We start from the raw sequence: 13653 nt of genomic DNA, 5'->3' as shown, positions 1-13653 counted from the left end.
GAGGCGAAAAAGTCAATTAGCCGTCGAAATAGCCACGGATGTAGATATAATGGGTGACCGTCAAAACAGCCTTGGACGTCGAAATTGTGGGAAAATCCGCAACCGAGCCGGATGAAGGTTCGGAATGGATTAAAAGGTGATTAATTAACGTTAATTAATTAAACAAAACATTGAAGAGTGTCAACATATAATCAATTATAAACTATTAATTAACGAAATGTGCCGAAAAAAGTGATACAATGGCTGCAAAGGCGGTTATCGATATCTATAGTTATCTATACCGACATATCGATACCTATTTATGTCAAGTTATCTATAGAAGTTACTATCGACATCTTCTGCAAAACACACCAAAAAAATTCTCCCTGAAGGATATTCGTGAAGAGGCGTCCTTTACAAAGAATTCTTTCTGAAGGATATTCGTGAAGCGAGGTCCTTTAACATCACACATGTAACGCAACTTTATTAGAGCCCCTTTCAGAGGTAGTTTAAAGTTTAACATTTCAGGCCCTCTTCCTTCCTGTAATTTCTACTCAACAACCACCCTTCTATCAAGTATGATGTCTCATGAGAGCTTAAATATAGATACCCCAAGTAGAGGAAGAACTCTACGTGAGCATGAAAGCGCCCTTTTGCACAGCGCTCCTCGCCAATCATGTCGCTATCCCATACGGAAATCGACAAAGAGGCTAGGAAGGACTTGCTGTTGAAATTGTTTCTTGATCGAATTGGATATGGAATAGTAGATACTCTTCAATGACTACAGGAGATGGTAGATCTTTCAGACATGGTAGTTGCACGAAACACACACAGACACACACAAGGCAGGGTATGGGACGAGCGCAAAGTTATAAGTTGTAAGTTTGTGCTCGTCCCGTACCCTGTCTTGTGAGTGTGTGGGTTTCGTGCAACTACCATGTCTGAAGTATTGAACCAACTAGCCCGATAACACGTTCTACTTAGTAGATATTTCGTAGTGCTTTTTGTGCTTTTTAAGCACAAGAACCACACTTTCCGGTAATCTTACCGGCATCTTACCACTACCTGGCATGCATGGCTGATTCATACTAAGGAATAAGCCGTTCTTGGCTCTGAGTGGCGTGGGCGGAAGTTGTCCGCACAAACTGTCAATCACAAGTTGTATGGTAAATAAGATGGAAAAGTTGATTAAGCAACAGGTGATAGCAACATATATGTAATGAAATAAGAAAACACAAAATAAGGAAAATTCAAAAATAAAAACAAAACAAACTAGAAATAACAATTAAAGTAAAAATGGCTCAGAAATAAGAATAGGAGAGTAAAAAATTTCTTGACAAAATAGAAAACTACGAAATCAATGAAAATGGAAGCATTAAACACTGAAAAATGGAGAGAGAGAGAAAGGCTTTCACATTCCCGCTCTTAAACAGTGAAGTGCCATCCTGTAATTTTCTTTTTTAATGGTGCGCGCGTTTTAGACGCGAGAACGGAATAAGGTGACGAAGAAGAGAAACAAATTTCAGATCCTTCCCCCCCCCCTATTTTTTTTCACCATAATGTTGTTTGTTATTTAACTTTAAATATTCTGCTGTCGTTTTTTATCGATACATTTTTCAAAATTCACGCTTGGCTCCTATATTCTGTCCTTAATTGCCTATGGCAGTTTCCTTGTTTATGCCACTACACCTTGGCCAAATCCCCCCATTTTCTCCTCTACTGTCCAAAGTTCGCACTTAAGAGAAAGATTTACCTGGAGGTCCCTCTCTCCAGGTTGGGGCTCCCGTTATCTCTGCCAGTGTTGTTATCGTTCATTCGAGCGCCAAAAGATTTGCATTGGGTGCAGTTTGTGAGATTCTCCATGATTACATAATTGCAACTGTAGGTTGATTTGCTAACTCTTTTAAAATTCTTCGAGCTCTTCTTTTTTCACCAAAATCCAGTTTGATATTGCCCTTTAAACATTCTTCTGTCGTTTTTCATCGCTACATTTTTCAAAATTCATGCCTACTGAAATTTCCTTGTTTGTGCCACTACACCTTGGGCATGATGGCATGTGCCATGTTTTAAGCGGAAGAAGAAGGAGAAGAACTTCAGCCCCTGAGGACGGGCATGCCAGCGCTGCACCTTGTGGACAGCCGCTATGCCTGGTTCATGGCAGCCATGTGCTTCTGGGTGCAAGTGTGGAGCACCATCGTCTTCCGAAGCTCTGGCGTCCTCCTGGTGGGCCTCGTGGCCCACTTTGGCATCTCTCGCGAGGCAGCCGCTTGGCCCTTCGAGGTGTACACTACCACCAACTCGGCGCAGGGTGAGGACGGTGATTGCTTGCATGCCTCTATCAGTGTGTTAAGAGACCGGAATAGGCACAGTGAGTGAGGGATCAAGCACACATTAACGACATCTTTGTCGATATCACGAGTAATGAATGGCCTTGACCACCATCATCGTCAGCCGGACTACACCCACTGCAGGGCAAATGCCTCTCTCAGGTCTCTCCGTTAACCCTGTCCTTCGCCAGTCGCGGCCACCGTATTCCCGCAAATTTCTGAATCTCATCCGCCCACCTAACTTTCTGCGGCCACATGTTACGCTTGACTTCTCTTGGAATCCACTCCGTTACCCTTAAGGATCAGCGGTTATTTTCCCTTCGCATTACATGCCCTGCCCAAGCCCACTTCTTCCTCTTGATTTCAACTAGGATATCATTAACGCGCGTTTGTTACCTGGTCCTTAAAGGTAACAAAGTGCATTCCAAGAGAAGGCAAGCGTAGCAGTGGGCGGCAGGGGGGCGGATGAGATTAAGAAGTTTGCGGCTCGCAGCAGCTGGTATAGGACAGGGTTAATTGAAGAGATATGGGAGTGGAATTTGTCTAGCACTGGGCGTAGCCAGGTTGATGATGACTGTGTACCTGGGAACTGATTTTAAATACGAAGGCGGCATTTTTATAAGAGGGATAAAAATATTTAATTTTTGTTTTCAAAGAAGCCCCACCGCTGCAGATGTCACCTTCAGAACATCTGTAGTTGAAAAGAGTTTGTAGTGGACACGCAGAATTGTCATTTGTGCAATTACATCCCGCATCCAACGTCACGGTCAAGTTGTGCACTTTGCGGATTGAGGTCTATGGAGGGTGCTCAGCCTTAACTTTGGAGATAGTTCCCGCCATGTCCTTTTAAGAAGCGAAATCGTTCGGCAAAAATAAATGTCGTTTAGCAGCTGGTACTTGTGTTCCTTGCAGGCTTTGTTGCCGGCGTTCTTGTGCGGTATTGGGACACCCGAGTGCTGAACATGGGAGCCACTCTCCTGGCATCAGCAGGTGCAATTGGGTGCTTCATTTGGAATGAGCCTACTGCCTACATAATACTGATTGGCTTCGGCTTTGGTAAGCCATCGCTAAAAGGACGTTTGCCTTTCTATTGGTGCCGCGCGCTGCTTCTGACGAGTTTCTTGTTCATGCTAATATAAAGCTGTACCCCTCCCGCTCTGCTGCCGGTGGACACGAAAGTAGTCTTAAACCTCTAATATTTCTTAGAAGGCGTTAAGCCACTGCACGAGACTCTCATAACAACATCAAGGCGCGGACCATTCCCTAACTACCGTCAGATTCTGTCCAAAAACATCACCAAAGGATGGGATAAGACACTTCCGATCCGTTGAGTCATAAACGATGAGAAAGCTGTTGCCATATGAGATATATAAAGCAGAGGACAGGAAAAAAGTGTCTAGCACACACTCGTGATTGCGAACTTTTAACAGGGAACTAAAATGGAGGGAAGAATGGTGGGTCTAAAAATTAACATGCTGAAACGGTCTCGCAAAGGAACAGCAGTTCATAATTGGTAGCGGGGTGCTGGAAGTGTGCTGGAACGTCTACTTAGGGTAGATAGTGATCGCTGATCCGGATCATGAGGGGCAAATAACTACAAGAGTAAGGTTGGAGCGCATATGGCCGGTTCTGTCAGATCATGAATGGCAGTTTACCTATATCCCTGAAGAGAAAAGTATACAAGAGGTGTATTTTACCGGTACTCACCTTCCGAGCAGAAACGTGGAGGCTAACGGAAATGGTTCAGGTTAAGGTAAGGACAACTCAGCAAGCTGTGGAAAGAAGTGATCGTTAAGCGACCGGAAGCTGGCGGAGTGGATGAGAAAGCAAACGCGGGTTAATGACATCCTAGTCGAAATCACGAGGAAGAAATGGGCTTGGTCAGGGTATGTAATAGAAGGCGAGATAACCACTGGTCCCTAAGGGTAATGGAGTGGATTCCAAGAGAAGGCAAGCGTAGCAGGGGGCGGCATAACGTCAGGTGGGTGGATGAGATTAAGAAGTTTGCGGGTATACGGTGGCCGCAACTGGCAAAGAAAAAGGTTAATTGGAGAGACATGGGAGAGGCCTTTGCTCTGGAGTGGGCCTAGTCAGGCTGACAATGATGATTCCTTCTGTTAGATTACTTTTCTGTTGCTAACGGTGCTACGCAAAACGAAATGTGTGCGCAGCAAAAAAAAAAAAAAAACCATGGTGCAGTGCAGTCTGCAACCGTGCTTGATCAGAAGTACTCTCGGGAGGGCCAGCTCATTCCTTCCTTGATCTGTGTTGTCGCCCTGTGTTTGTCTTGTGCTTCCGAAACAGGTTAGATGCAGTAGGTGAGATGCGGTGTAAATTAAACCAGTCGCGAATTGAAATGCACCTACAAACGGCGAGCAGTAAAACGCTTTTATCGCAGGAGAAAATAAGCCGAGGGATTGGCGTGGCTCATGGGCCTTTGGAGTATCTGGCAATGGCTTCTGCTGTATCAATAGTGACGAGTTTGTTGATCACGAAGGCCTTGTGGCTTTGTGCTAGTCCGCATTACGATGTCTAAAATGTATCTTACGGAAACCACATTAAATAGGGTCTAGTGAGTTAGTTCACTAAGCATATTTCAAGCTGTGCTTCGCCATTTAATATACTAAATAAGTCTGCAATTTCGGCATAGTTTGGTTCGTGAGTGAACAGCGTGGAGTGACAGGACAGGACACAAATGAGCAGACTCGCAAATGGAATTTTATTCGAAGGAACCCTACATGCTTCCTTCAAACAATAAAGCATGAACCAAGCAAATAAATAACGTTTCTTTGAATGGGGAAATACGGGAACTGAATGCGTCTCTCATTTCTAAGTGATCAAAACGACACTCTTTGGTAGAGGACGAGACACTGCAGACTCAATGCCAACTACTGAAGAAAGTTGCGAATTTGCATCAGCAGATGATCACGGTGTCCGAAGAGTATTCTGGTCTCTGCAATTTTTAATTAAAAGGCATACCTCAACAAAAGAACATGTATCTTATTGAGATCCTTGACGACATCGGGGAACTTTTGCACGACATCGGGATGCCCAATCGTGCGCCACAAACAATTGTGTTGCTATGCCTAACATTGCCGTGAAATTCAGACACCGCTGTAAACGTGATAAAGTGCTACAGGAAGCGAAAAGGATGAGCATTTCGACCGAAGATCTTGGCCACTCGCCCAGCGCCCCAGTTTTCGCCAACGAGCATTTATGCCCGGTAGTTAAGCACTTACTTGGAATGAGCATGTCAAAAAAGAAGGAACACAACTGAAGCTTTGTTTGGACCAAAAACAGAAAGGTGCTTGCAAAGAAAGATAACTCATAGTCGTCTATATCCGACAAGCACAGGACTTTGCATCGTTTAAATGAAAATGGTAGTGTCTTCATATGATATTGTCACGACCAGAGGGGCCGTGGAGATAGGCGTCGGGAAGAACCCAAGACTGGGAGCCTTCTTTTAATCACAGCAGCAGGTTCCAGGGCACCGAACAGAACAAACGCGCCTCGAGAGCACACCGCCGCTTCGTCGTCGTCTTCTACTCAGCGCGGAGGCCGCGCGGCGCGTTAGGCGCGTGGCATTATTCCCCCCCGCGAAAGCAAACATCGTCTCGATGTGGAATGGGATATGTACAGGGAGAGGAGGAGGAGCAAAAAAAAAGAAGAAAAATAGGGGTGAGGTGAACTATACAATGCGCGCTAATTGACATGCGGGGAGAGTCAAGTACACACGTGGGGTAAGGGAAGAAAGGTACGAAACGAAGCGTGAATACAGCGCTCAGTCACGCGCAAAGTACGGCTTTAAGCGCACTACATGCACGATTTCCGGCCGGTGACGCTGAGGGCCGGTGATCACAGTTCCATGGGGGACAACTTCATAGTTGACGCTGTTCAGGCGGCGCAGGACTCGGTACGGGCCAAAATACCTATTTAAAAGCTTTTCGCACAATCCTTTGCGGCGCACGGGTGTCCACACCCACACGTGGTCGCCCGGCTCTTAGTGCACGTCCCTGTGCCGAAGGTTATAGTGTCGGGCATCGGCGGATTGCTGGTCCTTGATGTGCAAGCGGGCCAGCTGACGGGCCTGCTCTGCTTGTTCCACGAAGTGGCCTGCTTCAGGGGGGAGCTCTGCGTCGCCGTACGGCAGCATGGCGTCTAGCATCATACGGACCTCTCTGCCATACACGAGACGGAACGGGGTGAACTGGGTGGTTTCCTGCGTCGCAGTATTATATGCGAAGGTGACGTAAGGCAAGACCTCATCCCAGGTTTTGTGTTCAACGTCGACGTACATCGAGATCATGTCCGCCAATGTTTTGTTGAGCCGTTCCGTTAGACCATTGGTTTGGGGATGATATGCTGTTGTTGGTCGATGAGCTGTATGGCTAAGCGCTAAGATGTCACGTAGGAGTCGGGCTGTAAACGCCTTGCCTCGGTCAGTAATGATGGCCGATGGGGCGCCGTGTCTAAGCACGATGTCGTGCATAAAGAAGTGGGCAACTTCGGCAGCAGTACCCCGCGCCAGGGCCTTCGTTTCAGCGTATCGGGTCAAGTAGTCTGTGGCGACTACGATCCACTTGTGGCCGGTCGACGAGAGGGGAAATGGCCCCAGAAGGTCCATGCCGACTTTGTCGAATGGTACTTGGGGCGGCTCGATGCATTGAAGCAGTCCAGGAGGCCTGAGCGCGGGTTTTTTCCGCCGCTGGCATTGCCGGCATGTCCGGACATAACGCCTCACACTTGAAGTAAGGTTGGGCCAGTAATAGTTCTGCCGGATTCGGGACAAGGTGCGTGTAACTCCAAGGTGGCCGGAAGTTGGTTCATCATGGCAGGCAAGGAGGACTTCATCCCGTAGATCAGACGGTATGACGAGCAGGTAAGTTGTCGGACTTGAAGTAGAGTTCTTTTTATAAAGCACTCCTCTCCGCAGGCAGAACGACGAAAGTCCACGAGCGAGGTATCGTGGTATTTCAGGGCAGCCACCTTCGAGATGATCGATGAGCAAACGCAGCTCGGCGTCGGCACGCTGTCTGGAAACGAGCTCAGACGTGCTGACCGCTCCAAGGAAGCTATCATCGTAGCTTCCTTGGAGCGGAAGCTACGGAGCTTCCTTGGAATGCCCTAGCTCGTTCTCATAGATATCAGGTGGACATGATTTCACCTAAATATCCCTGGAAGACAAAAAAGAAGAAGTAGCAACCTTTTTAAATGAATTTTCCTTTGACTTTGATGTGATCATGTTAACAGACATGGTCTACTTCAAAAGAGGTAGGGTACAAAACGTGAGGTTATCAAGACTCTTTCTAGCGCCGATCACACAGAATCAGTGGTGAAGTAGGAATTCTGAAAAAGAAATGGGTTGCGGCGTCGAACTAGTCACAGAGTTGAGCTTTATTAATTCAGATATTGAGTGTACAACTTTGAAATCTCGTTGTTACATGTGCTGTGTGATTTACCGGCGTCCTGATTTTAATTTAAATAATTTCTTTGTTTGCCTTGACGATATGCTGGAATCCACGAGCAAAAGCAGGTTAAAAGTTATTCTTGGAGGAAATTTCAACACTGATATCCTAAAACCCTCGCCTACTAAAACAGAGCTCTTTTCGATCTTAGAGTCAAATGCACTCCCCGTTTTGACAGAAAGTGCGACCTGTGTCAGTGTCCGCACGAAAACTTGAATCGATTTATTTATTTCTAATATTAACGCTAACCGTGTGCATTCGCGTGTCCTGTGCAGTGATATTTATTTATTTACTCATTTCGCATACCCTCAATCGCCGAAGCATTGTAGAGGGTAGTGGGTTCCAAAAAGCAACAACAGAACATGAAAGCGGCAGGTATATAGTACAAAATACAAATTAAATCATATAGCGTGAAAGGCTAGAAAGCGAGAAAACGAATATAACTGCACTAGAAAAGTAAATCGAAAAGCAACACAAGACATGAATAACAATAAGAAAAAAAACGGCAGAAAGGAACAAAAGATAATAAACTTTTAGGTGACATCACAAAAATGATTGAACAATGCTTGCCTGAAAAGAGTGTAATCTGATATAGATGCGATATCTGCGGGAAGTTGGTTCCAGTCTTTAGATGTGTTTGGCAAGAATGAATAATAAAAGGTGTTAATGCGGCAATTAGAAATAGCAACTTTGTTGCGATGGTCGACAACTGAGTAGCGGTAGCTAGGCGACATGATGAATTCACTATGTAAAGACTCATGGCAGAAAATTTTATGAAACAAGCGAATGCGAAAAGTGTTACGGCGCAAAGACAGACACGGCAAACCGACATTAGGCTTCATTACCGTTATGCTGGCTGTTCGGTTATAGTTAGAAAGTACAAATCGAATAGCATTATTTTGCACCATTTCAACAGCATGAGATAAAGTGTTTTGATTAGAATCCCAGATGGAGGCAGCATATTCGAGTTTGGGTCGGATAAGGGTTTTATGAAGAAGAAGCTTTAATGAAGTAGGGGCTTTACTGAAATTACATCTTAAGTATCCTAAGGTGCGTTTTTCCGATTTTCATGCTCACAGAAGACACTGATGAAGTAGTAGACCAGGCACCTTCCTTTACCATACGGAATATTACGCCACTTACACTTGACGCATTCCTAGCGATCATCACAAGCTTCAACTGGGATGATATGTACCACTCCGAGGACGTGGGTGCAGCCTAAGTCATTCATTTCTAATTTTAAACCGATTCATAAGCAACATTTAAAAGAAAAAACTTCAAAGGTGAAGGGAATGAATCATAAACACTAGTTTATAAAAACACATTTAAAGATAATAAATAAGAAAAAGCTATTTAGAAAATTTGTGACCACGCAACCTTTGATAGACTTGGCGAACTGTAAATGATACTGAAATAAGCTGACTGCACTTTAAAGCGTAACAAAGTGCATTTTTGTATGATCAATTGGGATTGGAATTGTTTTTGGTCTGGGGCAGTACCACACAGACAAATATCGAAAAAGTATTATGGCTGCAAAAGAAAGGGAATTGTTTGATTGGAAAGTGGAATAATAAGGCCACACAGAGGAGTTGTTTTCCCGCTTCAAGATTATCAAAGTTCCGAAACTCTACAAATTTTTTTTATCCACTAGACATAAAAAGTCTTTTACTGTATCCACGATACATTTCTTGATGTATGCGCTCCAAACGCAAATAATCCAATATACACTCTTCGAAATCTTGAGTCTTGGTGCACCCCCTTCTCACGCGCTAAATATGGTCACCAAAAGTTGCGCCATAACGTTCCATAACTACTAAATAGACTTCTTTCGATGAACGTTTGTACTGACACCTGAGTCTGCAAGACATTCGTGAGATGAGTTTACGAGCGCAATCTCTTTTGTGTCACTTGTGCTTTAGACTGCGTTAGACCGCTTGACGCACTTCTTTTTCTCGTAATCTTGTGAAATAGTTACTTACACGCGTGACATGTTTCTTGATGGCGCTTTTATGTGCACAACTTAAGTCTCAAATATTTTGTGCTGTTGTTCCCCACGCAAATCATATCCGTGTTTTTCTTCTGTTTTCTGCTGTTCCGTGTCCTCTCACGCTGAAGCTCTGTGTACGAGAACTCAGGCTGCTTCAAGTGGAAATTGTTTCTACTTTTGCTCAACCCAACCGTCATCATTTTCTGATGAAAATAAAACACTTGACTAATTTAAAAATAATTAAAAAGCCCCTTACGGTCAGCTTTTCTTTCATCGTCTCTGTGTCTCGTCCTGTCCCTCCGCTCAGTTATGAGTCCGAATATCGCCATCAGAGTGTGATCATTGCAGATGGTCTAAAAGTTATACAGGTTGGTAACAGTTGACTGCGGATGAAACAGCGCGAAAACAGGGCAAACGAAGGCACACACATACAAGCGCTGGTGAAATGCAAGAGGTGTGTACGCAGTGTAATTCGTATTTCAACGTCTGCTACCTGCGTTAAGGGCCCCTTGGCCCCTTAATTGCGTATACTCTTATTCGTTGGTATAAACATTCGGCGAGCACATTGCTGCAGGGGAGGCGGAATAAGACGTTACATAACTGACCAATCTGGAATTCCCTGTCTAGTTTGTGGCGGTTATGCTGGCAAAGAACGCCCGTAGTTTACTTATGGTTGCCCTCAACCATCGCCGCACTTCTCCTCGCGCCTTCTTCCTCCTTATACTGCTTTTGGGGGGGAAACCTGGACTGCTCCACTGCCACACCTTTCGTCGGTTGCTCAGCCTCTCCTAGCTGTGCCATTCAGATGTGTTCTACCCTATAGCTTCCACATTCACCTTCCACGCTCCCGTGTAGAATGCTAGGACAGCCTTTTTTCACAGCCCGGAAGCAGGTTTTGGATCAGTGTTTCACTTATTCAGTCCACCACTTCTTGCTTTTCTTCGGGAACAAAGCGGCTACCTGTCGCTCTGTTTCCTTTGTGCGAAACCAGACAGTGCCGCGATCATAATGTTTCTGAAAATTAACCCCGGGGGCAAAGTCGACCGGCTGTAGGTGATTCACCATGGCGAGGGAAGGGATGGCGGTAAGATGTGGCTTCGTAGTTGGCTCATCTAATGTTGGCAGAAAATGTGAATTCGACCACTGCTGTCGAAGAAAACATCCGAGAAATGATTCAGAAGTTCCCAGAGCAGGTTAACGCCAAACTTACTTTTGCAGTAAATTCAAAATGTGAATGAAAAATGACATAGCAGACAGGAGAGAGTCGCGGCGCAGGTAGCAATTCCGAGAGAGCATCTGCGTTTTCCGCACAACACAAGTCAAGTCAATTAAAGAAATGATAGTCAGTTTGCTTAGTTAGGCCAAATGCGAATCAGATGAGCTAGCAGGTCGGTTTCCACTTCGGTTCCGATGTTCAGATCCAGTGTTCATGAATGGCAGTTCTTTGGATAGCGATAAATGGGTTAATGTCCATACATGCGGAGTTGTCCATTCTCTACATTCATAGACCCTTTGGAGTCCTCCAACCACTCCTGGCGCAGTGGTACAGCGCTCAAGCGATGCTCCACCGCCCTTCTATGGCAGGTGCTATCCTTGGTTGTAATTGAGTTGCTTGGGCTGGGTTGCGATCCAGGTTGCTCTATCCGAGCAGCCTCTCACAATTATTCGAGGTGCCGCTTGACATGGTGGCCAGGTAAGCAACATGCCACAAACACGGCTTCAGACGGACAGACGACAGTCAGACAGACAGTAGATAGACAGACCATAGGCAGACCATAGACAGACGACAGACAGACATGACAGACAGACCATAGACAGACGACAGACAGACATGACAGACAGAGATGACAGGCAGACCATAGACAGACAGACAGACATGACAGACAGACCATAGACAGACAGACAGACATGACAGACAGACCATAGACAGACAGACAGACAGACAGTCGATAGACAGACCATAGACAGACGACAGACAGACAGACAGTCGATAGACAGACCATAGACAGACGACAGACAGACAGACAGTCGATAGACAGACCATAGACAGACGACATACATACAGACAGTCGATAGACAGACCATAGACAGACGACAGACAGACAGACAGTCGATAGACAGACCATAGACAGACGACATACATACATACATACATACATACATACATACATACATACATACATACATACATACATACATACATACATACATACATACATACATACAGACAGACAGACAGACAGACAGACACAGACAGACAGACAGACACAGACAGACAGACAGACAGACAGACAGACAGACAGACGACGGCTGAATGCGGGGAATAGCCACTATAGGTGATAGCGCACTAAAGACGGTGTCTTCCTGGCTTTCCCACGCAGGAACCGGCTCGGGCCTCATGGTTCCTACGAACGTGGTGGTGCTCAACCGCTACTTCGACAAGTACCGGGCCTCGGCGAGCGGCTTGAACTTCTCCGGGGCCGCGCTCAGCAGCGTCCTTCTACCGCCTCTCATCCGTTGGTTGCTGGACGCGTACGGCCTGCAGGGCACCATGCTCATCGTGGGGGCGCTCGTGCTCAACGGGATGGCTGCCGCCATCGTGCTGCACTCGACGCCCAGCCATCCGCGCGAGCTTCTCTACCCGCTAGGGAGCACCTCCAGCAGCAGTGGCAATGTGGGACCTGGTACCGGGGCACGCACCGCAGATAGCAGGACCCCCGTCACCGAGCTCTACATCTCTACTGACGTGCTACTATGGAAGAGCGGCACCATGGTGTCTACGGCGCCGCACTTCGGACGAAAGCAGCGCCCGCGACGACGACCGGGGGTGAGGTGCCGTCGGAGTTGGGGTTCACTGCGGGGATGTTCTAACAGGAAAATTTTCCCTTCCTGGCGTCCAAGCGGTAATGCTGTCACCACCTGTACATCTGAGTTCATTGAAAGTAAAAAAATTCATACTAACATAGCAACGTTTTTTTAATGCTTCCCACCCTCGTGTGTAATACCCCTTTCTGGGACTTTTAAGGAATTTGAATGAAATAAAATGATATGATGATATGAAACAGGACAATACTTGCTAAGCAATAAACGCGAAAGGGCATCTTGACGAGTTTTCAGATAATAATCAGAAGGCAAAAATTTCCACTTATGCATTAAAAACTGGCTTGAGAACATCGTAAAAGGAATACAATGGCGCAAGAAAACGAGGACCAGAACACGCAAAAGACAGGAGAAGCGCCATCGTTCTGGTCCTCGTCTTCATGCGTCATTGTATTCCTTTTACGATGCCTATCCGCCAACTAGCTGAAACTAAAGTCTTCTTGGCTTGATAAAGTGCTGTCGTTAATAGTAACGCTGTAGGCGTTCTAGCAATTGTCGCACCCTTGGCCAGTCTTGGCCGCGAAGCAAAGCTGTACAGGTGGATTGGACACTATTTAAAAGAACGGCAGATTTTTATGAGCACTCCAAACGATCCAATACTCTTTGACACAGTGCAGAGGGGTGTACCGCAGGGAACTGTGCTCATTCCTCCCCTGTTCAATATTACCCTTATACACCTAAAAAGAAACCTTCCGCGAGGAGTACAACGTAACGATTTATGCAGATGGTATCTGCATCTGGAGCGCGTAACGTTGGCGCTATATTACTCATCAACGTCTTCAAACATCGTTACTCACATCTCGATGTACCTGGCACCCCGAGTTCTTCGTCTTTCACCAGAAAAAGTGTTGCTCTGGTTTTTACAAGAAAAGCAATGACTTGATATTCGCTCCTCCTATAGGTGCAGGCTTGCTGCCATATGTACGATCTCAGCGATTCCTAGGTGTTGTGATAGACAGTAATCTCTCGTGGTCACCTCAGATGAAAAACTACGCTAGAGAATCACTGCAGCATT

General features: G+C 45.9%; 1 protein-coding gene across 1 annotated transcript in view; it reads left to right on the top strand.

Moving 5' to 3' along the window:
• Nucleotides 1–2091: 2091 nt before the first annotated feature.
• Nucleotides 2092–13653, top strand: part of LOC149327219 (monocarboxylate transporter 12-like) — a 29665-nt gene continuing 18103 nt past the window's right edge. Inside the window, exons 1-3 of the mRNA XM_089564818.1 lie at nucleotides 2092–2287; nucleotides 3219–3362; nucleotides 12140–12585. Of these exons, the coding sequence (XP_089420944.1) occupies nucleotides 2092–2287; nucleotides 3219–3362; nucleotides 12140–12585 (786 nt within the window). The remainder of the gene's footprint in view (nucleotides 2288–3218; nucleotides 3363–12139; nucleotides 12586–13653) is intronic.

Source organism: Amblyomma mixtum, chromosome 10 (assembly GCF_055824585.1).
Source record: "Amblyomma mixtum isolate Tamu chromosome 10, ASM5582458v1, whole genome shotgun sequence".
In the NCBI taxonomy this organism is placed as follows: Eukaryota; Metazoa; Arthropoda; class Arachnida; order Ixodida; family Ixodidae; genus Amblyomma; species Amblyomma mixtum.
The sequence above is the reverse complement of the archived record's forward strand: the minus strand, read 5'-3'. Positions and strand labels throughout refer to the sequence as shown.